The sequence below is a fragment of the Etheostoma spectabile genome, chromosome 9 (assembly GCF_008692095.1).
Source record: "Etheostoma spectabile isolate EspeVRDwgs_2016 chromosome 9, UIUC_Espe_1.0, whole genome shotgun sequence".
NCBI classification, from domain to species: domain Eukaryota; kingdom Metazoa; phylum Chordata; class Actinopteri; order Perciformes; family Percidae; genus Etheostoma; species Etheostoma spectabile.
The window spans coordinates 35,878,072-35,905,568 of NC_045741.1; the positions used below are offsets into that span (position 1 = coordinate 35,878,072).

At 43.0% G+C, this 27,497-nt stretch overlaps 1 protein-coding gene across 5 annotated transcripts; it reads right to left on the reverse strand.

The window, feature by feature from the left end:
• Positions 1 to 27,497, reverse strand: rgl1 (ral guanine nucleotide dissociation stimulator-like 1). Of its 5 annotated transcripts, none has more exons than XM_032524807.1 (19): positions 27,475 to 27,497; positions 11,784 to 11,937; positions 9,396 to 9,506; positions 7,150 to 7,358; positions 6,977 to 7,051; positions 6,651 to 6,841; positions 6,434 to 6,558; positions 6,094 to 6,309; positions 5,897 to 6,000; positions 5,718 to 5,802; positions 5,432 to 5,521; positions 5,025 to 5,111; positions 4,715 to 4,747; positions 4,457 to 4,578; positions 4,003 to 4,092; positions 3,636 to 3,819; positions 2,627 to 2,878; positions 2,392 to 2,506; positions 1 to 1,900 (listed from the first exon to the last, which is right to left on the reverse strand). In XM_032524807.1, the coding sequence occupies exons 2-19, from the start codon at positions 11,826 to 11,828 to the stop codon at positions 1,713 to 1,715; spliced, it is 2,322 nt and encodes a 773-aa protein (XP_032380698.1). In that variant the 5' UTR covers positions 11,829 to 11,937; positions 27,475 to 27,497; the 3' UTR covers positions 1 to 1,712. The 5 variants fall into 5 exon arrangements, with proteins under 5 accessions (XP_032380698.1, XP_032380699.1, XP_032380696.1 ...); XM_032524808.1 differs by having other exon boundaries at positions 11,784 to 11,941; positions 27,475 to 27,489; XM_032524805.1 differs by lacking the exons at positions 11,784 to 11,937; positions 27,475 to 27,497 and adding exons at positions 21,143 to 21,401; positions 21,488 to 21,745.

Below are 27,497 nucleotides of genomic sequence, written 5' to 3' on the forward strand. Positions count from 1 at the left end.
TAATAATGATAATAATTTATTTATTCATTCAGGTAGAGGAAGAGTCTTTGGCAGTGACGAACACAGGAACTGAGGGGGGTTTAATGAGAACATTTTAAAGTGAAGTGCTGCTTGGGACAAATGATTGGCCCAACTGGGCCATTAACAACAGAGGGAATTTAAAATATCAACCAAGAAACATGAACTGGTTGCACAAATTGGCACAATGGCATGACATTGTAAGGTCTGTAAGAGATGATTATAACTGAAGGAAAAAAGGACACTTTATTATGACTGGTGAGAAGTGTTGGTGATGTTGTTGTGAAACTATGATAGTGTTGGGAACAGATGAGTGTTTACTGGGTGAAAAGTGTTTCGTTTGTTTAATGATGTGATGTGTCCCTCAGTAAAGATTTCCACATGTATCACAGTATTATCTGGTACTGGCTTTGTTTGTTTTTAAAATATATGACACTGAATTTGTTAACATTTACTTCATTTCTCATACATTGCTGGCCTGACATGTGTTACAAAAACATATAAAAAGCAACAATTACAAACAAAAATAGTAATTCATTTAGTGAAGAGGGAGAACACCACTTACAGAGCGGCTTGTTTGCTTTTCTGTTTTTACATCCCACTGGCATTCCCGACCAACTGCCAAGTGCAACTCTGTAGTTGATATAATGAGGGGCAAAGAGGTACAAGTATGCATCAGTTTGAGACACGTTGGTATTTTCCATTCCAGGAAGTCACTTCATTCCTCCTCTCTGTCCTAATGTAAATCTAAAATCTTCATTCTTTATTTCAATAAAATTCTAAAAAATGTGAGGGAATGTCTTTCTGGAATAGAACGCAACACAAATGTCATCTCTACACCCTAAAGATAGGGCAGGTTAGGCCATTTCAATAATTGCCAAGGACTTGTTAAAACCAAGTAATGGAACCAATCAGAATGCACGCAACATTCGTCACACAGCTCACAATATGAGAGGGGCTGGACACACACAGTGCACACTGTGCACGAGCCGGACATGGCAGGTAAACATGCCCAACTAGGAGAAAGAATGACATCATAGCTCCTGTCAATCAATTAATTAATTAATTAATATCATTCAGAATACTATCAAAAGTCCATTCATTCATCAATTAAAGGCAACAAGATTGGACACTCAGTCCACTTCTCCTTTCTATTTCACCATCCGTCTTCTCTTTCTGCATTCATCACACTTCTATTATCAGAAAAGTACATGTTCAGCTACATAGACATCACAGGACAAAAACAATTTCATTCAATATCAGAATACTGTTGGAGGTCGAGTTTGGTCTGCTCCCATTACATGTGCAAAAAAACCTGTTTTTGTAAAGAGCAGAGGCCACAAGGAGTCACTGTTCCACTCTGTCACAGGCATCACTAGTCAAAAGGCAAGTCCCACTGGCACAGCAGTCACAGTACACATCCATGTTCCAAATTAGGGCTGGGCAAAGGACAGGAAGGGATGGCACAGTTCAGGGTGAGGCTCAACTGGCAAGATTAAAGTCAAAGTGGGGCTTCTAAAAGAGTCTAAAACCTAAAACCTCCATCTGTTGCTTCTTGAATTCACCAGAGCTCCTCATCCATGGTTCCCTCCAGCCTCCTTATGTAAAACACAACAGCTCACGTCAAGTCCACGCCCTGTATCATCCAGGATTAGGGATGTGAGGGCAAGCTGCTGGGTCCCCGTGGTCCAGGGTCACAGTGGGACCTTGCTGAGTCGAAGCGACAGGCTGGAGCGGTGCTGGGCGCGAGGGAGTGTGGAGCTACACCGGCTTCGCAGCTGGACTGGCCGACTCGCTGTGCCTCGCACCCGCAGCAGGAAGTCAAAGTTAGCCGAAGTGTTCATGGCGTAAAAGACATTGGCATTATCTGGGATCACCAGTTCTGAAAGGAGATAAAAAGGTATGTGGGTGGGGGGGTTATGAGTATGGTTCTGGCTCCCACTTTTGTTGCTGCTATTGTACTTTTTAGTCAGCAATACACAGCTTGTTGTGGTTTGTAAAACGGCTGATCAGTGGAAAAAACTTACAGTAATTGAAATGCTGAATTGCAAATACAAAGGGTGTTTAGTAATAGTTGTTATACAGTAACTGCTGCAACAGCTTCTGCTTCCTGTATTCCTGTAAATATATGACTGTATACCTCAGGATTTTACTGAATGACAGATAATGTGAGGCACGGTTTATTTCAGTTTTTGGAAAGCCCAACATAAAGCCAGCTCCCTCTGGTTGAGAGAAATGTAGGTCTGAATAATGAAAAAGATATACACGTCTAGAAAACAATCATCTAAAACCATCAAGAACCGCAGAGGTTCCATGAAAAAAAAAAAAAATTATGAATGAGGCTAAATTGAAAAGTAGAGCCATGGTTTTTACCTCTCTCCTCAGAGATGACTTGTACCAGCTCGTATCCCTCCTCTGGCTCCACCTCCAGGTTGTGCTTTGCCATGGCTCTAGAAATTACAGCCGGAGTCTTGTCTTGATTTGTCAACTATTTAGGGAACGGACAAAAAAAAACAAAAAAAAAAACTCATACAGGGTTTTACATATATTGTGAGTAAACCAAGGGCATCTCACTCAAACAGGAACACAAACACACATATTTATTTACCAATATGCTCTTGTAGAGATTCCCGTTGCCATGCTCCAGACTGACTCTTATGATGCATGCATCTTGGGCCTGGGTGTTATAGGCTGGGCTTTGACTCGGGGAGCTGGGGGACAGGGGTGTGAGGGAGATGGAGCGTCTGTGGGTGCAGGGGGGCCCAGGGAGTGAAGGAGATGCAGGAGTCATGGAGACACTGGCTGTCGACGAGCTGGTGTCCATGGAGTGGAGTGAATTACAAGAGGAGGATTCTGAAAGCTGAGGAAACATATAAGCATAAGTTACATACAGATACACAAAACCATCCTAGGATAATTCTATACAATTTTATACAAACTACAATTGTACATAACCATATTCTGATCATCCATTTGCAGCTGTTTGAGGCGAGAGGAAACAAGACTCGAAAATGGGGGGTATAAAATGAGATGTGCAAGACTCAAAAGAGATAAATATAATTTTTTTTCATATAAACCTTTTCCCTCCTCAAATTACATTTTGGGAGGGACCAAGGGACTGCATGTACATTATTAAGGGTGAGGGGGGACGAGAAAAGGTAGGGTATTTTTTTCTTTTTGCTAAAAGGAAGGTTGTCAAGACTTTTGTGAGAGCAGTAGAGGGCCTTCTCTCTTATTTTATTCTTTCCTAATAAGACATGTTGTAAAAAAATATTTTCAGACTGATTAGGGCTAGAAGGATCAATATGGCATTCCTACGAGACAGAACAGAGAAATATCTTACTTGTAGTTTTTTATGTGCAATGTTTGTTAGTAACAAGTGCATTGTACGAAGAATTTATTTTTAGGTATTTTGGACAGGGGGTTAGAATTTTTAGTAGTTTTTCTTAGTCGTTCACCAGGGTGGGGTTCTAAAAAAAATGCATCGATAACACTGGAGAAGGCCTCGCTCTTTAAAAAAGTTAAACAAAGTTCAGCCCCCTCCCCAGACCAATCATTTTAATACGGTCCCTAAGTCTGATCAAAATAATCACATTTTATTTAGCGTTGTAGCCCACCTTGTTTTGCTGGGAGTCGGAGGTGGGGGTGGGGGTGAGGCCCTCACTGTCTGACGGGCTGCTGGAGTCATTGGAGGACACACTCACTGAGTCCATGCTCTCCCCGGAGCTGCCAGTAGGAGGCGAGCGCGGCGTCTCTCTGACTGGAGAACTGGCTGTATTATTGTCTGGTCCAAGAAACAGCCTGGAAAGTAGCGGAAGTCAGTTATTAGACAATAAAAGTAAAAAAAGTCACAACAAGTCAGTGCTTGAATATATATGACTGTGTGACTATCTTAGGCAAAGAAAATTTTCTATACTTCACATATTAAACTAGACCCTCTCCATTAGGTTCTATTAACATGTTTTTTTTCCCGGATGTACTCACAGGCTGAGTCTCTTCACCATGCTTTTTCGAGGTTTAGGTGAGGTTGGACTGCTGTCACCGAGACCTTCAATTTCACAGGACAAGGCGTAGCTGCAAGAGAAAACACTGATAATCAACATAAGACAGCATAAAAAGTTGTCAAATCATGTGCCGTTGGTGTTAAGAAGCGTGGTTTCTAAGTGAGAGGGAAAGAGAAAGTCAGTGAGGACAAGAGAAGGAGGGATGAGAAGACAGTTAACAGAGCAAAAGCAATAAGCACAATAGATCAGTAGGGAGTGAAGACACAACATAGAAACAGCAGGGAGAGGCGTGGAGAAAGGACAGAAAGTAGCTTCTATTGTGTGTTTGTGAACAATAGGTCCAACAGACCATGACCCCATGCACCAATTTGCCTGTTATCTAATGGATAACGGTGCATCTAAGAAAGATTGAATTCTTAGTAAAGCAGCAGTACCTCTCCTCCTCACTGAGCAGAACCTGGCTCTTAAACCAGCGGAGGAAAGCCGAGTCTGGAGCCAGACAGTAGCTGTTGCAGGCCGACTGGAGCATCTTGATCTGAGCAATCACCTCAAACTCCTGCAGAGACAGAGAGAAAGCCATCACCGTTAGTACCGTTTGGCTTCAAACACGTGGCACATGTTAGCCAAACTCTTCAAGTGGTAATTGTCATGGTATAATCATGTCAGAGGAGGCCGCTCGCAGCTACACTCACCCTGCGTCTCTTTTCAAAGTTGTTCAGACCACCCTGCGGAGGACACAAAGAGCACGCTGTCAGACCATGGACCTCAAATACCAGCGGCTGCTTAGACAAACAGCATTAGGTGGACCGCTCCAAAAACGGCCCGACAAAATTCCTCATGCACACATGGAAACTTACACGCCGGTTTCTGACAACAGTTACACAGATAGACTCTCAGATCAGCAGAATTGTGTAAACTTGCAGACACATGCTCTGAAACACAGACACAAACACAGACACACACACACAGACACACACAAGGTGGCTATGGATTTTTTCCTACCTCTACTATGTCAGGGAGAGCTGTATCCAGCATGGTCAGGTCGGTTAGAAAGGTCCCCAAGTACGGTATTGTTCCTTGCATGGCTCCCTGCGGAGAAAAACACCTGGTTTAAATAAATACTTAAAAAGGATGCGACTATAAAACCAGAGACTAATTTCCACTGTGGTCCCTGTGATTTCCAGATGCCAGGGTGGGTTTTGTAAAACACAACACAGGCTTAATGTAAGCACAGCACATGGTGCACTGAGTAAACAAAGCTTAAGCATGTGGCTTCATCATACAGTACATTGCTTTAGAGGAATGTGTTGTTTTTTAATTATAAAGCTCAGTTTTAGCTCTCTTTGAAAGACGCTCCACTTGTCTGGCACTTGTTTCAGAAGCTCCTATTGCACCAGTCTTTGTCTCACCATTTCCTTCTGCAACAGTAGTCTCTTGTGGGTGCGTTTCTGGTGCTCCTTGGCACAACTCTCCAGACTGGCAAACTTTGAAGTGCCTTCCTGTAGAGCAAAGAAAACAGCAGCTTCAGACCTCCAGCATCTCACCAGTGAATAAAGGAATGTTTTTAAGACTTCCAGATGAAGTTGTCTAATTCACTTCAAACTGGGATTTCTTTATACAGAGGACACATAATTGACTAATTCATAATTTTGCAAATCCCTCAGATATTAGATACATGTTAAAGTTATCACTCACCCTCATGAGGAGCTCTCTGCTGGTCAGGTAGTTGTTGTGATCAGAGAAAATGTCCGACAGTTCCTCAAACGTCTGCATGCTGTCTCTGTGTGAAGCACAGATTCGTATTAGCTAATGGTACAGGACAAACACATGTCCAAAATAAAAATCTCAGAAATGATTCTTCCACCAAGACTTACTTGTGCACACAGGCCCATGCCCTTTTCAGCCTGTACAAAGGGTTGGACTGCAGCGCAGATACAATGGCGCGCAGAGACGAGAAGTTTTTCCGTATTCGACACTCCTGTTGGGAGACAATTGGAACACAAAGAAAGTCACAACATGACCCATTTTGTTGTAGGTTTATAGATATTAATTTGTGTGTGTTTCTGCCAACCTGAGCGATGTCTATCCAGCGCTGGATGACCCGCGCTCTGACATGCGGCCTGATCTGTCGGTGTTTCAGCACTGTGCTGACCACGCAGGCCGCCACAGCATTAAACTGCGTAATGGTGGCTCGAATGGTGGGCGCGCTGTGCTTGTTGTGCTTTTTATCCCTCTGAGACCAGATGGAGCCCAGGCAGTGGTGGGGCACAACCTTTTTAAACAGCAGCTAGAGCAGGAGAACAGGCTGACGTTAGTGTGACGACACTGACGAAACAACGCAGGGATGTAACCTGCCTAACCTTTCCCTGCTACACAACACACGTTTCCATCTCTCATTTCCCTCCACTCACAGCATCCATGTAGGTCAGCTGCTCCGCAACCAGGTCGGCCTCAAACGACAGGAAGTCCTCCTGGACCTCGATCTCTACTTCCTCCTCTTCCCCCAGGCAGAAAGAACTGTTGCCTTGGAAACCAACTAAAAGCAGGAAAACAGACGATTTGATTCGGGAGAAATACTCACTTATGATGAAAAACGTTTTAAAAAAGAGTTTAAAGAGCGTTATTTACCATCAGTGTCCTCCATGCTGGCCTGACTCTGCAGTTGCTCCAGCAGACCCTCTGCCCGTCTAAGAGCCTCCGAGCCTGGCAGGGCCTTGCGCAGGTAGTCCATCAGCCTGTGAAGACATGGGTAATCGGGCGGTTCCTGGAAGTCTTCAGGACATTGGTCCAGCCAGGCACGCAGGATAGAGGCCAAGGCACTGTGGAGACAGTAGGGAAAGGTTTGTGTTAAGAGAGCTGGCAATGATAGAGGGAAAGGTGTGATAAGTCAACAATACTGCTGAAATCTATTAAAAGCTATCCATATGGAACTGATATAGAAAAATGTATCTCACCTTCTGATGGCTCCATTGGCTTCAGAGCCTTTGCATCTGCCTGTGCCTTGCTCATTTTCCTCAACACTTCCATACCTGCAACAAAAAAAAATAAGGAGATATTCAAAACCTCTTAAACCTCAATAGTCAACGCATTATTTTGCATTTTTTGCAACACTTTCCTCGAGCCCTACCTGTCTAGCAGTAGCTGCAGTACAGTCTGTGTGCTGGCGAAGGCTCTGTAGGTGGACAGGAAGATGGAGGTGTAGGTGAGGTCGTTGTCTCCAAACGCTGTCAATAACGTCTCCACCAGACGCTCCAGCGTTCCAGCACGAATACTTCGGATTTTGCAAGTCTCCAGCTGGCTCACCGTGTGGCCGGGAGGTAGACGATCCCCCTCCGCCTAAACACACATGCAACACAACACATATTTTTACATTGTTAAACCAGTGTGAATTGAACTGAGGAGCGCCATAATGCACTGCAACAACTTGGCTGGGACTTCCAAATGCTTTTATCTGCTATGGATCCCAATGAAAACCTATGTCGGTCGCAACACGTTGGTCATTTTAAATGCATATTGCCATGTAAAATAAAAGCATTTTCATTTTTTCAGAAACCCTATAGTGTGCCTTGGATTGGTTTTTAAGGAGACTTGCATTTGAGACCAGATCCTACTCCTCCAATGAGCTCTTCACAAGATGGAATGAGCTTTTATCTGCTTTGTTTGGCTTTGAGTGCATCACAGATTAACTTGTCATCTCCAAAATGGAACATAAAATAATTTGTCAGTTAAGATTAAAAATAAGATAAGACTTATTGTCTGTTCACACAGAAAATGTTCCTGCATCGTCTCCTCCAATTAGTAGTGAAACAATTCATTACAAAACAAAGATGGAGGAAACGGTAAGGAGAACCATAACCTATATTTAATTCTGATTTCTCCAGATGTGTCCGACCATTGTGTCCACAGGGAAATAGACTCCGCGGTTACAAAACAGGCAGGGAGAGAGCAGAAGAGGAGGTGGCACAGACACGGAGAGAAAAGAGACCTTGGTGAAGTTAGCATACTACAACAGGAAACGCTCCAATCTGCTTCTAATCACAGCAGACCCCTCCTCCACCGTCCCTCCAGATAGAGAGGAGGACAGCAGCACAGCCAAGTTCTCCCACCACTCCCCTCTGATAACTCCGTACAACAAGAAATACCATTATTCATCTCCGTGAGGTGACCCGCTGTACAGTCCCAAACACAGGCTAGGATTTTGCAATTCACAATTAACCTACTAACACACACACAGACACACACACAGACACACACACAGACACACACACACAGTAAATACGCATCACTAAACAATCCCACTGATTGTACACTAATTGCCGTTATTCACCACCAACTGACTGTGTATAGTAAATATACTGATGCCTCAACAAGGATCACTCTCTATTCTACTCGACTCAATAGACAGCTCTGTATAAAGTGCCTGTGTTGTTTTAATTAGCTGGAATACAGTTGGCAGCTCATGCCGTTGTCAATACATCACTCTTAAAGCCTCAGAGTTGTTATCTATTTCTTCTTTTATGCGCCAAAAGCACAAAGAGACAACAGTGACACAAACAAACCAACAACACGAAAGCCTGATTTGTTTCTTGTAAACAAAGGCAGTAATTTCTGTTGTGCTGGGTTAATGCATTCCTTCGGTAGAAAAAAAAAAAAAAACACACCAGAGAAACTCGGGATAATGCTCTAATTGGCCCTTCTGCGCAGTATAATAATATACCGTATAACATCTTATTATGCTGATATAAACAACACAGTGGAGGAAAAAGCAATGCTTCATATGCACTGAAAAAATGCGCAACTCAAGGAAAAGCCTTTAATACCCCTTTTTAGCCATACCAGCATTTATTTTTTGTTTTTTCTTTATAAAACAGTACTGTAGAGGGGAGCGAGAAGTATTGTTGGCAGCCGCGAAAGTCAGGAAATCACATGGTTGGGCTAAACGGTCCAAGTCTGGTAAAACTGTTGATTTTTAGCAAGCAGCTAAAAAGGTGTTGTCCACACAGGGAGATTTATAGCTCAAATGTTAAAAACAACAGCCCTGGTGGAGCACAATGCTATGACGCCCTACTGTTGAAAGACACCATTGGTTTAGATAATAGAGATTAGGTTCTTTTTCTATGATCAGCAGTCGGCACACTAGATAGCTTTTCTAAAACCATCTACACTTGATACATTCCAAGGGAGAGACCATTCCACTTTGAGTATAAAATCTGCAGTTCACACTTTAACAGGTTAATGGAGTGGAAAAAGCAGCATCAGGTTTTCATTTGTATAATGTGTTTCGCTGAGGCTTTGGAGCTTGACTTGTTCTTTGAAAAGGCTTCATCTGCTGTGATTCTGTCACACTAGGAAACATCAGGCGGGCCTACTCACCCCTAGCCATCTTGCTCCCTTGTTGGCGGCCTGCTGAATCTGAACTCTCTTCAGTGTCACATTGTAGATGGCTCCTTCCTCGACTTCCTCCCCCCAGTCCTGCACCGAGCTCTGCAAGGAGAGAGTAAGAGGGAAAATGTTGGAAGCCTCCAGAAGACAGGATACGTTCAGGATAGGAAAAGTTATAACAAGTTTCTGTAAATAAAGACTGCAGAGCTATCTTGTCATTTCAGTAGTTGAACAAAATAGGAACTGATTTTTTTTTTTTTTTTTTTTAAAACATCTCTGAGAAAAGCAGAAGGAAGCATCAGAGAAGAACACAGAGACACGACCACAACACTCAAACAAACTAGTAAAATAAGGACTGAAAGTGCAGGAAAACATCAAGAATGACTAACTCCCCAACCCCCACCACTGCAGCCTGCCAGGACTCCCTCCCTGTCTTTACTCCCTCTTTTATTCCCAATCCATCTCTTTCACCGTGTCCCCTTCTGTCTGAGGTGAGGTCAGAGCTGGAGCGCTGCACTGGAGCTCAACATGATGGAGATAAGCAAACAAACCCATACATAATAAAACAAAACATGGTGATAAGCCAGGAGAGCTTGATTACAAATGAGAGCACAAACCCCACTTAGATCAGCTCATAACACTAAATCGATTTGTGCTCATCTTGCTCCATATGTACTGTGTCTGCCTCTGGTTATAAATCCCTGACAGACAGCAGAGTAGATTAAAAAAACAGAATGAAATCAAATTCAAAAGTCCTGCTCTGAGAAGAATGTGTACAAAAAGCCCAAGATATGTTGAGACATCAACATATCGCGACAGAGACAAATGAGGCAGAGACAGCAAAAGAGAGGGACTGGCCAAATATAAACACCACACATGACAGTATTATGGCCAAGTCTCACACACACACACACACACACACGTCCCCACTTTCTTACACACTCATGTCCACACTATTCCCCAAACAGAAGGGCTGCCAGAAAACAAGTCAAGGGTCAAAGTCGCCATTAACAAGCTCAATGGACGGCCGGTGGCACTCAGCCATGACTGAGCCGTGTTTGGGTTTGAACAGAAACATGTGATGCTGAAATGAAAAGAAACCCCAAAGCACAAAACACAAAGAGAGAGAAAGGGAGAGGAGGATTTTAACCGCCTCTGGCAGATGAAACCAGTAAGTATGTTTGTGTTGTTGTATGATGTCACAAGCTGTATTTGTCCAAAACGTGTCCTCATGTCCATCCTCTACCCTGTTCAGCAGCTCGTCTTGAGGTCAGCGACCTAGTAAGTGCATATCTCTCTTTCTCTCTCTGGCTGCTGCTGGCTGGACGGCTGGCGCAGAGACAGATAAATACATCAGTGCATGAGTCATGCAGTCCACACACTCCCAAAACAATAGCTGGAGGTCTCTGTGCTGGCCGGCCCGGGATGCTGAGTTCACAGTCTGCACACACAGCCTGCTTTTTGTCAGCCACAGAACTGGAGATGTTTTTCAGAGCAGGGTTTTAAAAAAGGCTCTGCTCGCTTTGTGCTACAAGTTTGGGGCTTATTGTGAGACAAAGTTCCACGAGGTTGCATGGAAATTGGAATCAAAACAGCCTGTCACTGTGATATTTCTATTCAGCAGAGAACACAGGCCAGAAACATTGCACAGCCTGTCAGGGATGCCTTTACAGAGAGCACAGTAGGAGCCTGGGTACTCAGGTAAACAGGAGATAAGTTGTTTACTCTCTGCACTAACTTGGATCATTTCCCAAGAAGATGCTCAAACAGTGCACGAGGAGGACACTAAGGAGTGCAAATAGCACACCATCTAAGATCAAATAGTGCTAATCTGTCTTTCAGCTGGGTGAGAAACAACACTCCCAAAATAACAACAACAGTTGGCGCTGACCTGTGGGCTTTTGTGTTATTCTCGCCTGGACGCAGCTGGGACCCGTAGAGAGCCACTGATGGCCCCGGGGCTTCGCCAAGTGTCGCCTCTCTGTTTCGCTGTGGGCCCTCAGACAAAAGTTTTTATATCCACCATCAGGGAGGGGAGGGTTAATGGATCGAGATCATATTCTGGCGGAGTCGACAGGGGATTTTCTATTTTATCCCCCCCTCTCCCACGTTTCCGAAGTTTGCGCGACATCTTTACGCACCGACAATGTAGGTTAAACTGGTTTTAAGACCCAGTACAAAACAATCAAAATAAAATGTTCAACTGTTCCCCTCCTCCTCTTCTCCCCTTTATCCGCTACTTTCCCAAGCCTACAAGCTCCCCCATTCCCCCCCCCCCTTCAGCTTTTCTCCCTTTCTCTCCCTCTCTTCACAAAACCACAAATCCAACAACAAAGCACAGGATGGAAAAGCATGAGAGTTTTTCTGTTTTGTTTTTACCATTTTACTTTTCCAGGCGAATTTCATGGTGAGCGTTTCTCTCATGATCCGGGGACAGCATCAGAGCTCGGGAATAATCCGCCAAGGAAAGAAGAAGACTATGCGTTCCTTTCAAATCCCAGATCCTCGCTGAGAAATGTCTTCTTTCTCACCACACACAGTTTGGCTCAACTCTAAACTCTAAATCCTGCTCTTCTGTCTGTCAGCAGGCTCCTTCTTCTACTGAATGACCAAACTGCTCCTCCTCCTGCACTAACAACAGCCTTTAAACTCCTCCCCCCTTTCTGTCCGCCCTCCATCACACCAAACAATGTGCGCGCTCAGACGTAGGGTTGTGAGTTTTGTTTACGCAATGCCCCAATACACAGGAATCATAAATCTCAGTTCTATGAAATTCAGATCACTCATGACTGATTTTTATAATGCGTTAATGGAGGTTAGAAAACCAAGTCAACATAGGTCCTTATGATACGTCTTGTGTTGTTATTTGCACACTTCTTTTATTTGGGTTATGTTGTGTTTGGTTTGTTTAGCTTGTTAATAATGACAAAAAATCAATGAAAAACAAAACCTGGCTCCTGCATTGCTCACAATGCAATTCAACCGCTGAAAGTTTGATCAGAGATGCAGGTGTCAAGCAGAACTCAAGCAGAGATGTGGTGCGGGCTGGAGGTCTTATCCAAATAGTTAATATCTGACCAGGAAGGCTTCCAACCCTATTATGTACACTGTGTATCTGTTAAGTTCAAGTTCAAGGTCCCTTCTCCATTTTTTCTTCTGTGATCCCCACTGTAAATTTCTTTTGCCACCCTCACCCATCCACTTTGTACAATTCTCCTGTAGGAGAAGTGCATGTGCATATGTTCGGCCATTTATTATCATCAATCCAGGCAAATTTTTCTCGTTGTTCATTGTTTATATTTCAGTTTCCAACAATAGTGTCAATATGTGCTTGTCTTTCCCCCTAAATCAGTAAATAGAGTTCAGCATACTGGAACTTAAAACATTGTTTTTAACATTTAAGTGCTGCTAGCTAAACTTAACTAAGCTTTTTCACAAATTCATTAGTGCTCCCAGTCACCTGCAAACTGACTTTGATGTGTAAAATTGGTGAACTTTCCCTTTAACAAATCAGAGGCTTCTTTGGGTCATTAACCTTTAAGTTTTCTAGCTATGGTTTATCAACCTGTTTATCATCAGTAACATATTACTGTGATGTTAACATACAGATTTCAGATGAGTGGATGAATTGAGTAGCTGTCTTGTGAGTAAGGCAGCTGCCGCCTCACGGCCCCAGCGTGGGACAATGCAAGGAAGGTCGTAGATGCAGTCACCAGTACTGTGCATTGTCAGTGACAGGAGAGCAGAATAGGCTGAGTGTGAGAATGACCACACTGTTCCACTGTGAATGGGCTTGCACACGTACTCAAAAAGCCCACTTGTGTGAATAAACAGGAAGATATGAATCAAGCGTTGACTTTGTGAGTGGTCTTTTTGTGCAAAGTGGTATCGTGAACATATATCAAATGTGAGCAAGCAGTGGTTCATACATTTGCAGGTCCATTTAGTCGGCTGATGAAATAATTAAACTACTGATCCGGAGTCAGGAGACATTGGGAACGTTATGATGCTTATTGTCATCTGGCTCAGTGGGTGAGATGGCAAGAACTACTGTGGTCCCTTTTTACAATGTGTGTGTGTGTATGTACGTGATGTTTCTGGCTCCCATAACACCAACACGCAACCCCAACGTCACACACAGCGTCACTGGCTGTCACACACCATGCCATGAAGCAGGGTTCACCCACACACACAAGGTCCTCACATTTGGCATCGATGCTTGCAGGGCACTAAAAGGCCAGGGAAGCCCAATGTACATCTCCGTCAGTGTATCTCTGTGTGTGGTAATCACATGTTTTATCAGGTTTTCTTTCTCGTTGACTGTTCATCAGGCTGCATATCTGGCCGGGCTCCAGTTCCCAGGCCGAGCTGCCCTGGTGTACACTTGGGTCTCTGGGAAGCCCAGAGGGGCAGTGGGAAGGTTGCAACCCCACACGACCTCCAGCTTAGCCCCAGGGGGATTGTAGTGTTGGTCTCATAGTTGGAATGATGTCACATCTCAGCGCAAACAACACATTAGACAAAGGTGACAGCTGCCAACTGATGGATGAGCACATCAGTGCGCACATCTTTAAACATGAGATAAAAATGAGACATTTCTTCTCTTTTGCTGGAGTCCAGGTCCATTAATGCGTACTCATATTATCATCTTAATGGGCTGCATCAGAAAAGATTCTAAGGCCTGTTATAGCTTGAGGAATAGGTGGCTACTTTTCAGTAAATGTCAGTGGTGTTTTTAGGTATTTTGGTCCAAATAAAGTCTCAAGTCCTTGAGGACAAGTTAAAGAAAGAGTTGGGAACATGTTGGGAAATACACTTATACAATTTCATGTCAAGAGTTAGATGAGAAGGTAGATACCACTTTGTACACTAAATATGAAGTTGGAGCTAGCAGGCGGTTAGCTTAGCTTAGCCTATCATAAAGACTGGAAACAGGGGGAACCAGCTAGCCTGGCTCCAAAGGTAACAAAATCCACCTACCAGCCCCTCTTAAGCTCCCTATAATTAACACTTATTTGCTCAATCTGTCCAAAAACCAAAATGTGAAAGTGACAAGCTGTGGTTTTACAGAGTTACATCATGAACTATTTATTGAACAGAAGCGGTAACTTCCCGGAGTCTTATCATCACTTTGTGGTGCCAGACAATTCAAGCTGCTAGTCTCATCAAGTCTTTATGAATGCCAAAGTTGACATAAAATGACACGGGTGTTTATAAAGTTATTTCAATAACTCAGACCAAGTTCTTGTATCTGTATCTGTACAAAGTAACTCAGAAACTATAGTACAGTATCTGTTAAATAAATGTAGCGGAAATATTCCTCTGAAGAAGAAGAATGCAGTAGTGTAGAATACTCAAGTTAAGTACAATAATCTGTGTCTTCATGTTCTAATATTTATCAAATATTGCACATATTATGCCTCCACTGTAATACCGGCCAATCCTCATACCAAGTGCTCCCTTCTCTTGGAAGACTAATGACGTAAAATTACACTGAGGAGTTTTTTTTCACATTGGGTTCCTGCTATTATTGAACTTCCCAATTACGCTCTTATCCCTGTTCCACACAGTCAGAACACGAAGCTACAGTATAGACAGAAAGGGGACAAAAACAGGAGGAGCACCACTTGCACTGTTATTGCACCACTGTGGGGAAAAAACGCACATTCCAGGAAATCTCCCACTTCCTGTCTCCCGCCTCCTGACTCCAGCCAGCCTGCTGTCCTCATACCTGAGTGGCTGGGGAGCTTCTCTGGTCTGAAGCATGGTTAAAAAAAAAAAAAAGGATGAGAGGAGAAGAGGAAAAAGGGATTTCTTAAAGCTAGTAGAAGGAGCAGGAGAGAACGAAAAACATAAGGAATCACAAAACTGAAAAAACAGAACCAAACCACAGACACACAGGAGGACAATAGTGGGGCTGGTGGTTCTGGGCAGCATGTGTAATGTCTCAGTGTTTACATCCAAGATAAGAAGGTCATCTATCAAAGAAAATGTGAGACAAGTTGAGATTAACTTGAAAGGACATTATCTCTGCTGTGAGTGTGAAAGGGAGAGACAGAGACAGAGAGGGAGAGTTCACACAGCCAGAAACTGAGAGGATCCAGACTTGTTGACAGATATGCCTGATGCAACAGGACCATCATGCACTATTCCAGAAAAAGAGTGATTTCATATTTCGGACCGGAAAGAGACGCCCTGCTTTCTTTTCTGCTGGAAACAAGTAAACAGAGGAGACTCATCGTGTCATCCAGAGAGAGGAGTATCAGCTGTGGCTCCAGTGGAAAGTCATTGTGTAAAATTTTAAATGGACAGGATCTTTATCTGCTACCATTTCTGGACCAAATGTCTCAGTTCATTCGTACTGTTTCAACATTCATCTTTTATTATGCATGGGTATGCAAACACTCAGTGCGTCTCACTGTATGTTTGTGTGTGGTTGGTGGGTTTGTGTTTTCAACGCATTCTGCCCAGTAGAGGGCAGAGTTCATAAACCGCTGTATTTATCTAGAGTCAGCAGAGGTTTTAGCCAGACCAGGCCAGAGTAACAAAACCCAAGAGGCTGGATTTATGGCGTGGGCTCAATAAAACCTATGAATGAGACAATCAAAGTAGCTTAAATGGGTCATTTGAGAGCAGGGAAGCAGGGGCAAAGCACTTAACAAGTGCACAAGATTATGTGATAGTTATTTGAAGAGGCAACAGATCCGCAGATGAGTGTCTGTGGATCCAGAAGCAGCAACAATGAAAATACAGTTGGATTAGGACATGTCAGGTCTACTCACACAGCACACACAGCTGCGTTTTCTTTTTCTCTGTCTCTGTTTCTGTCTCTCCTTCGGTCAACTGAACCCCTTTTGTTCAAACAGCCACATTAAAGCTCTGTCTGCCTCTCTCCTTCTCTTATGTCATGCATCTACTCCCCTCAGCTCTATTGTCCTGGCTGTTGTTGAGCTCTCCCTTTTTTTTTTCTCTCTGGATGGGTGACATCATTAGTTTCCAGTAAAGTCCAGGGCTTCAGAGACCCTTCCTCCTCCTCCTCCTCATCATCCACCTCCTCCACACTCCACACAAACAAAACTGACCCTGCAAACCAAGACACACTTCAAGGAAAAGTTCCTCAAAGTTTTATTAACACTAAACCACCCAAATCATATTTATGTAAAGAGATGTTTCGGTTATTAGAAATTGTGAAACAGACTTATTTTTCTCATAACAGCCTCCACATGGGATGAGTCGGGCCGTAAAGTGAGGGTAATCCTCTCCGTAGCTATTATGACTCAGATGGTATGCTGGTAGTTAAGGTACTTTGAGGTGTCTCAGCATTTAGGAGAGTTACAATAAATTCCCAGAACAAACACACACACACACACACACACACACACACACACACACACACACACACACACACACAACAACCCCCTTCATGCGGCCCCAACCCTGACCCCCCTCTAGATCTAAGCCCTGCTAAGCCTTGCATGAATCGGTCTGGACTGGCTTGGTTGTCTGTCTGCAACCCCCCCCCGCGCTAATGAGAGATGGACCATCTGTTGCCCGACAGATACATGCTACCCTAAAGTTGTCACATATACAACAAAAACACCACACAGCATCAGTGAAGATGGTCACACCCTGGTAACAACTGCTGCCTCGCCAAAACCCACAAAAACTACACATAAGACTGCAAATCCATCACATCAGAATGTGCAAAAATTGCACTTGTTTTAACCATCCTTCCATTTTTTGCTTGTTTTAATTCTGAGGTCTGTAGTTCTATTAGTGTTAAATCAAATGAAGGATGTGCGTTGTAGGAAATGAAACTGCACAAGTGGTGTCCACAACAACACACACAAAAGAGGCAGTAGCACAATAACAAGCCTTGACAGCACAGCTGTTGCCTAAACAACGATCAAAATATAAGATATTTCCTCTGCCAAAACAACACGGACAGATTAAATACTGTGTAAAGTCATAATACGAATGTATGCTTCTTTAATCAAATACAGGATGTATTTCCTGTTCTAAAGTTATTGTATTTATATGTTTATCATCGCGTTTAACCTCAGTAGAGTTATTATAGTTAGTAACCTGCTGACATACAGAATGTGTGAGTGCTCATATTAATAACTGTCGTCCGGACACTAGCGGCCTCCAGCTTTACACACTGCTGCCATACACACACCACACACACACACACACACACCACACACCCACACACACACACACACACACACACACACACACACAACACACACACACACACACAACTCTTTCTCTCTCTCTCTCTCTCTCTGAAACACACACATGCTAATACACACATCACAGTGCCAGCTTGATCCCAGTCATGCGTCCTGGCTAATACTGCAAGCCCTGCCTGAGCGGGAAAAGGAGTAGAAAAGTTGGTGTGTGTGTCACAGAGCAGCCAAACCATAAAACAAACCAAATCAAAGATGGTGCTGCAGCACATATTGACTTCTGCCTACTACCAACCCACCCCCAAAAACACACACACACACACACACACACACACAAACACACACACACACACCCATCTCCATACAAGTTTCTGCCCCAGTTAAGCGAGCTGTTCCTGTGGTGTTGTTACTCTAGGATGGACGCTCGGGTGACAGGGACAATGCCAGCAGTATTGACTTTTTTACATCAGTCCTATTATGTGATCTAATTAGGCCGAAGATCACAATATGTGCCTCTACAGAGCTGCAGGCCAGTAGACACCCTGCACGCTGGGGGTCACCAAAGTGTGTAAACACCATCTTAAGTGGCGGACTGAATGAAAGGGAATGATGGAAACCTGGGTTTGGAGAAAAGAGAACTGTGGTAGTTTGTGAATTGTGCAATTTGAAACAAAAAGAAAGGACTCAAGTACATTATCGGCCCTCTACTTGTGTCTTGTATTGTCAGTGCTTACTGGGTTAATCAATAAAGCCAAGTTCTTTTCTTTTTCCCTGAATGGTGCTTTCCCAGCTGTGCCACATAAAATTGTGTAAAATGCATAGATATTTTATAAACATTAAAGAATTGTACCACTGAAACCCATACGGTTTTATATTAATTTACAGGAAATTAGCAGGTCAGAAGCTACAGAACTAGTCTTAGCCGGATGAATGAATCACTCAGAGCAATCCTCGAAACAAATGACGAGCGAGGATCAAAACTTTAGGAAACACTGAGACGTCACTGAGCATCAGCACGAAACGTGCACTTCTCTGTTCAAAAAGTGAAGAGGAAGGAGGAGTGCTAACTCAGCTTTCTTACTTTTTTCAATGGAAAACAAGCCATCATCGAAATTCTCTGCCCCCCCCCCTTCCTTTGTCCCTGTTTTCCTTTTATAAAATCACTTCTGCATTTCCAGCAAATGGCTCTCTGAGGTTATTCAACAACCCTGCTGGTTATTGTCAGCCAAAGGGGTGTGAGTTAGCAGCTAATATTCCCTCTATTGGAGTTTTTATCGGCTTAATTACATTGCCTTATCACTGATGAAGTGAGACGAGTATAAAAGAACACTTCCAAAATGCAGTGTAGAGCAGTAAAATGTCCTGTGATAACCCACTGACATGTGTGCATTCGTTAACACTCTCACTTCTGTGCAACTGGGTTTAAACCCGGTCAAGTCCTTTGTTATTCCTACATGTGACACCATCTTGCACCATCCGAAAAGTTATATTGAAAAGATGCATTTTTATTTTCTCAGTTTATACTTTGTGATTCATTATCATTAATTTCAGTTGCTTAATCTACCTGTTAACCCTGAACGATGGTGTGTGTTCATGCGGGAGTCACACTGCTGACAGAGATTGACACCTCAGCACTCCTCCCTCATCTCTGACCTGAACTGTGGACCTGACAGCTGCCTGTAAATGCACAGCAGGGTGATTACAAGGAGGGTATAAGTCCAATCACTGCCTTATATGACTGACATGGTTTCATAACCTTATGCAGGTAGGCAACTAGTTGACTGACGGGGACTGAGGAACACCTGACAGCAGTAAAGGTAAGGTCTCCTCCAAGCCAGCGGGAGCCAGCAACTGTTAGACTGATGAAATAACACGTTGAGAGGTTGTGCAATTATGGCTTTTTATCACAAGAAAGGATGTACTAGCTACACTTGGTCTTGTATAATAACCCCCTGATGGTTTTGTTTATTCTTATATAACTTTATTGAGGGTATTTACCACTCTATATAATTGCCCTTATTGTCCCCAGCCTAAAGCTGTGAGGGCAATCACAACTCAATGCTGCAAAAACAGTCACGGGGAGGAGTTTTTGACACAGAGCGATGCAAGCCGAGCCTCACAGCATCCAGAGAGTGTCAGCGTCTGCATGCTAACCTCCAGTCGTCTTACCCCTTGAAACGATGCTGTGAATCACAAGGACATGTCAGCCAGGGTATCAGATGCAGAGGACGCTCTCCCAACGAATAGAATCAAAACATACATTATTTTCATAATTGGGTTTTGGGGTTCAACTTTTCTTTGTTGCTGTCACAGGATATCCGTACTGGAGCAGGTGGGGTTCAGTGTCTTGTTCAGGGACACTTCAGTGAGCTATTTTTCTGACCTCAGTGTCTGTACTGACTAAATCTCAACATGCCAGATGTAAAAACCAAAAATATTTTCACTTTAGCCCCAATACCACATGTGCGCACATGCAAATGATTAGGCCACAACTAAGCAGGAATAAGCTGTCGCTGCAGGTCGTTTTCTGTTAATCACGCTGCTTTGGGGAATCTGCAACCTCACACACAAATTAGATAGAGGAAAATAAACATGAATGCATGTACGTTGACATGAAGTGTAATGTAAGCCACATTTTTATCATGCTCTACTAACGGCTGACACATATTAAAGTCATTATGGTGTTTGGGTTCTGAAGTAAAGTGAGTAATTCCTCTACTGTGAACTCTGTGACCAGTCAGCGAAATTGTGCACATATACACGCACACACACGCACACACAGTGACCAATATGCAGTAGTTACAGGGAATTACTGCTTTGCACAAGAGGTCAGCTGTCCTCCCATCTGTGCCACTAAAGGTTACTGTCTAGTTTGCGTTATTGTATTATGATCAGTCGACTCATTGCATAAAAGTTCAGTAAGTCGAGGTCAAACAGAAGAACCGAAATGCAATACATTGAGAGAAATGGCAAACCAATCACTTAATTTTGATTTGACCCTCACTTACTGTACCATACACTGTATTATTATCTGTTTTATGTAGGAAGCGTATACCACGGTTTGTGCCACCAGCAGTTAGTTGTCCATGTTACCACCAGAAGTGCTGAGTGCAGAAAAGCTGCAGATCTGTTGCTATATGTACTCGCCTTTGTTTCTCTCATGTTCACATCAGAACACACACTATCACCACAGTTATCCAACAAACAGACCTTGGAGGAGTCCCACACACTGCCAATCTCTCTGTCCCTCACTGCACATCTTTAAATGTTTATAATTCCAAGCGTCTTTTCTCAGTGAATTGTTTTTTTTATTCTTAATCATATTCCTTTTACTGCTCCGAACACTTTCCACTTCACTCCCCATTCCCATCCTTGAATCTATCAGAACTGACATTTGACACTAAACAAACCCACTCCAAACAACAGAAGGCACAGGAAGGTCATGCAGGCAAAGGCTAACATATGCCAGATTGTTTCAGAAGACTGGAAGTACCCTGGGCTTCCCAGAAATAAATAAAAAAGCAGATTAGTTTGCGATGTACTGACCCAGTGGCGGGGGCTGCTCTCTGGGAAGCGAGGCTGGTACCTCTGAAGGGTGACACCTCCTTCCCCCTCTGGCAGTAAGGTGCAGTCCAGGTCTGGGTAGTGGTGGTTGGGCCCCTGCCAGGGCATCAGGGTGGCCAGAGGGTAGTGGGAGATCATGCTGACAGCCTGGATCAGCGGCAGGGTCGACAGGGATGGCAGGGCATACTCCAGTCTGGATGGCAGAGTCAATGGAGACTTCTTCCGTGGAATCAATAGAGATCTGGAGCGGGAGTTTTAAAGGGTTGACAGATTAAGGTTCTGATTCAGGGGCTCCTTTAATTCTTGATTGTCAGATGTTTGGCTCACCTCCTCCGCTCTTCTCAGTCGGCTTGTAGACTCGACTTGTCCTCAGCTCAGAGGTGTCACCAATGATAACTCTCCTCCCAAGTTGTCCACCTCAGTCTTCCCCCGTCTTGTTTCTCTTCTGTCTCCCCCACCACAAGTTCCTATCTTCCCCTCTTCTGTTTTTTTTTATCTTCCTCTGTCTGCATGCCTGGAACTTGACTTACCAACAGCTCTCAACCACATGAATGATTTAAATCTATTGTCTCTCTCTCTTTCGGATTGTCTCTCTCTCTTTCTCCCCCTACATTCATCCCAGCCAAAAGGGGAGGGATTATAACTCGGTGGCCCAGCCCACTAATTAAAAATCTACCCTCTGACTAAGGAGAGCTTGACTGTGGAAGAATGTGAAGAAAAGGAAAGAAAGGCAGGAAAGCTGTTATAGAGAGGAGGATGTTATGGACGAGGGTCTAAGAACTACCAACAATAGCCAATATTTTCAATGATAGATGGACTTTGCCTTCTTTTATGAAGTGCTGAATCCTAACTGCACTCATTGAAACTTCAAACAGAATGCAAATCTTATTCTCGGTGTTTTGAGTAATTGTCGTTGCTGCCAAAAGTCCCTATCAAATCACTTCCCTCTTTTCAAATTTGTCAGTATAAAATATAATATATTTGTCACATATCCTGTGTTTTAAAATACACTGACTTTGTGTTTGTGTTACAGTAACTTAACACCCCGTTTAAGGTTTATCTGTGCAGATGGCTTCATAAAGTTACTGATTCAGCTCTCTGTTAAGCAGTATGGTTTGGTGACATTTCTGACAGCAGGGCAAAGGTGAAACCATAATGAATGTGTAACAATTATGAAGCGTGTGTGTGTGTGTGTGTGTGTGTTTCATCAAGCTCAGGGTATAACAACCAGTCATGTGTAAAACACTGCAGTTGCTGAGGGGAGAGGATTATCTGGGACCAAGCAGTGCTCCTACACACACACACACACATATACACACACAAACACACACACACAAACACACACACACTGAAGATGTTAGATGTCAATTCAGCGGTTGATAATATACAAAGTGTGAAGAAAGTTGCTTCCTACAGTCAGAAGCTGCAGTATGTAGTCAGACTTTACATCCTGTTTTCTCAGGTAAATCAACAGCCATGGGAAAAACAACAATGTGAAAAAAACATCCGGGGAAGTTGCTCCATGGCTGAGGAACTTGGATACACACACACACACACACACACACACACACACACACACACACACACACACTGTATTTAATAGCAATAACAATTTTGATGCATATGTTTTATGTTATGCTAAAATATACCTTGTACTTGACTTTATACTTCTATACTGTACTACGTTTCAGAGGGAAATGTTGATCTTGTGTCAAAACTAGTTACTTTTTTTAGATTACAGGAAGATTTCACAACAACAACAAAACGTTAACAAAACTAATAAAATACTTTGTTTAGCATTAAGCCAGTAATCCTTTATGGCTTGCGGCCACCTACAAAAAAGAATCTCTCACCACTACGCTAACACGTCTTCCACCACTCGCAAACACACCCGTGGAGTCCTCTTTCAATCACCGACAGCTCAGCACCAAAGAGAAAACACTGCTGCGGCATCACGTAGCCTCTCCTGAGACAGAAGCTGTGTTGCGGTCATGATTCAAACCTTCACTCTGGCTCAACATGACACAATTCCTCACCACACAAAAATGCAAAGAGACTCCTAAAGTAGATTTATATTTAGCAGTGACTCATGGGTGGATGCTATGGATAAAAAACATCAAACATTAAAATGCCTTTGCAATCAGACCAGATAAATCAAGTTTAGCCTGAGTGACTGAAGAGGAGAAATCAGTCATTTGACCATGACTCTCTGAGTGACTGCTGGGAATGAATGGGAGCGCGATAGTCAGGAAGAGTGAGTAAACACGCTGCCTTGTCTTTTTGCTGTCTGGATGGACTTCCAGTGAACTGGCCTCCGCTCTCTGCCTTCCTCTCCCCCTCCTTCTTTCATTTCCTCTCTCTGTTGTTATGAGCGCCTTTTCTAGAAGACCTCAATCACTTCACTTCACTGCCCTTTACCCCAGTTTGGTGGGTCATCACTGACTGATGCCAAACCCTTTAATAGTGATGGATATGAGGGATGGAGCATAGAAAACAGCCATAACACGAATCTATTCATTTTCTATTTACTGCAACCACACTCTCACATTGATTTTTAAATTCAGAAGAATTAGTTTCATTGTTGAGTAAAATATGAGTTCAAGAAATCCATTTTCTTGCTTTTCTTTTGTTCTCTGCTAGAGTTGGAGTGTGCTGAGGCAGTCACAGAGAAGCCAGCATTAGTTTACACAGCTGGGAAGGTAAAGCTCTCCAAACTCTGACAACACACACACACACACACACACACACACACACACACACACACACACACACACACACACACACACAAGATCCCCTTAGTCTGGGTCAACACAAACAAATCCTCTCTTGCTCTGTTTCTCACACAAACAGTGGCCCACGCAAGGAGACGTCTCTATTGGACGCAATAGTAAATATTGTATAACTGAGTAGAATCTTCAAAAAAAACATATTGGGAGAAGATGTATCCCAAAACTTTCAAAGTACAGTAAAAGTACAATATCACAATGAAAAGTAAAATTACAGTCAGTGTTGTGTTATTTGATTATTTTTTACAAACGCACTATTGTGCAAGCATCATTTTATTGTTGAGGTGCAACTAATTTATATATAGGCTCATTTAATTTATAACAAAAATGCATCACATGCATTATATTTTATATATATTTTAGAGGCTGAACCAACGTTTTGTGTGTAAGTTGAAAAGAAACCAGCTATAGGTGTCACTTAAATGTAGAGGAGTATAAAGTACAATATCTCAGAAATATGGTAAAGTAGAAGTAAAAGGTAATATAAAATGGAAATTCGCAAGTAAAGTATAAGTAAGAGTTTTAAAATCTTACTTCAATGCAGTACTGGAGTAAATGTACTTCATTAATTTATTGGATGCTAAATTATGGCATAATGTCACAATTTATACAAATTAGAAACATTTTCCTATTAAACCTTTCTTTCAGATGATAACACACCACACATTCTGTAGCTGAGCTTTTATTTCAGTTCCCATTTTCACAACTCCACACTGCTCTCTGCTGGTTACCATAGGAACACAACACACACAATAAACTCAAAAATGCATTTCTTAATTTTGTCTTCTTACTTAATCCTTGTTAAGGAGCATTAGCACTGATGTAAAAACAAAAATATCATCAGATTAACAGATTATTTATATTAACATTAAACTCCTGTGAGTGTGCTGCAGCCAGGGCCTTTTATGTACTGACAGTACAACAACCCTGCTTGCGCGCACACACACACACACACACACACACACACACAACACACACACACACACACACACACACACACACACACACACACCGGGGTCCGAGGTGCTCTTGTTGACACTGAACAGTTACTCATTATTGGAAGATGAGAACAGAAGGAGACAACAGACACTTTCCCTGGATCACTGATGGAGAGAAAGGAAAAACAAAAGAAGAAAAGGATGTGCACGTGAGCGCTCCTGTGTGGGTTACGTTTGTGCATGTGCGTGAGACCCTTCTCTGTCCAAAGGTCAGGGCCTTACAACACTACTGTTAGTCACCAGCCTCTTCCCTGTTCAGCACAGCATCACTGACTCATATCAGCCACTTACACAATATCTCATAAAGAATCATCAATTATTGCCATTCTTGCCAGTAACGCAAACACAGCACTCGCTGTAAATCATAGAAGGTGGTCTAGAACTACTCAATTTGTAAAGTGTCTTGAGATAATTTTTATGATTTGATACTATAAATGAAACTGAATTGCAAATAACTAAAAATTTAATGACTAGCTCCATTTGGTGACTAAGATCCTGCACTTGGCATTTACATGTACTATTTTTGCACACCCCCTTCAGTAATTGGATCATCAGTTAAGATATGCGAATGTAAATAAATGAACTGATAAAACAGCCAATAAATGAACTGATAAAACAGACCTTGGAGGAGTCCCACACACTGCCAATCTCTCTGTCCCTCACTGCACATCTTTAAATGTTTATAATTCCAAGCGTCTTTCTCAGTGAATTGTTTTTTTATTCTTAATCATATCCTTTTACTGCTCCGAACACTTTCCACTTCACTCACCCATTCCATCCTTGAATCTATCAGAACTGACATTTGACACTAAACAAACCCACTCCAAACAACAGAAGGCACAGGAAGGTCATGCAGGCAAAGGCTAACATAGCCAGATTGTTTCAGAAGACTGGAAGTACCCTGGGCTTCCCAGAAATAAATAAAAAAGCAGATTAGTTTGCGATGTACTGACCAGTGGCGGGGGCTGCTCTCTGGGAAGCGAGGCTGGTACCTCTGAAGGGTGACACCTCCTTCCCCCTCTGGCAGTAAGGTGCAGTCCAGGTCTGGGTAGTGGTGGTTGGGCCCCTGCCAGGGCATCAGGGTGGCCAGAGGGTAGTGGGAGATCATGCTGACAGCCTGGATCAGCGGCAGGGTCGACAGGGATGGCAGGGCATACTCCAGTCTGGATGGCAGAGTCAATGGAGACTTCTTCCGTGGAATCAATAGAGATCTGGAGCGGAGTTTTAAAGGGTTGACAGATTAAGGTTCTGATTCAGGGGCTCCTTTAATTCTTGATTGTCAGATGTTTGGCTCACCTCCTCGCTCTTCTCAGTCGGCTTGTAGACTCGACTTGTCCTCAGCTCAGAGGTGTCACCAATGATAACTCTCCTCCCAAGTTGTCCACCTCAGTCTTCCCCCGTCTTGTTTCTCTTCTGTCTCCCCCCCACAAGTTCCTATCTTCCCCTCTTCTGTTTTTTTTTATCTTCCTCTGTCTGCATGCCGGAACTTGACTTACCAACAGCTCTCAACCACATGAATGATTTAAATCTATTGTCTCTCTCTCTTTCGGATTGTCTCTCTCTCTTTCTCCCCCTACATTCATCCCAGCCAAAGGGGAGGGATTATAACTCGGTGGCCCAGCCCACTAATTAAAAATCTACCCTGACTAAGGAGAGCTTGACTGTGGAAGAATGTGAAGAAAAGGAAAGAAAGGCAGGAAAGCTGTTATAGAGAGGAGGATGTTATGGACGAGGGTCTAGAACTACCAACAATAGCCAATATTTCAATGATAGATGGACTTTGCCTTCTTTTATGAAGTGCTGAATCCTAACTGCACTCATTGAAACTTCAACAGAATGCAAATCTTATTCTCGGTGTTTTGAGTAATTGTCGTTGCTGCCAAAGTCCCTATCAATCACTTCCCTCTTTTCAAATTTGTCAGTATAAAATATAATATATTGTCACATATCCTGTGTTTTAAAATACACTGACTTTGTGTTTGTGTTACAGTAACTTAACACCCCGTTTAAGGTTTATCTGTGCAGATGGCTTCATAAAGTTACTGATTCAGCTCTCTGTTAAGCAGTATGGTTTGGTGACATTTCTGACAGCAGGGCAAAGGTGAAACCATAATGAATGTGTAACAATTATGAAGCGTGTGTGTGTGTGTGTGTGTGTGTGTTTCATCAAGCTCAGGGTATAACAACCAGTCATGTGTAAAACACTGCAGTTGCTGAGGGGAGAGGATTATCTGGGACCAAGCAGTGCTCCTACACACACACACACACATATACACACACAAACACACACACACAAACACACACACACTGAAGATGTTAGATGTCAATTCAGCGGTTGATAATATACAAAGTGTGAAGAAAGTTGCTTCCTACAGTCAGAAGCTGCAGTATGTAGTCAGACTTTACATCCTGTTTTCTCAGGTAAATCAACAGCCATGGGAAAAAACAACAATGTGAAAAAAACATCCGGGGAAGTTGCTCCATGGCTGAGGAACTTGGATACACACACACACACACACACACCACACACCACACACACACACACACACACTG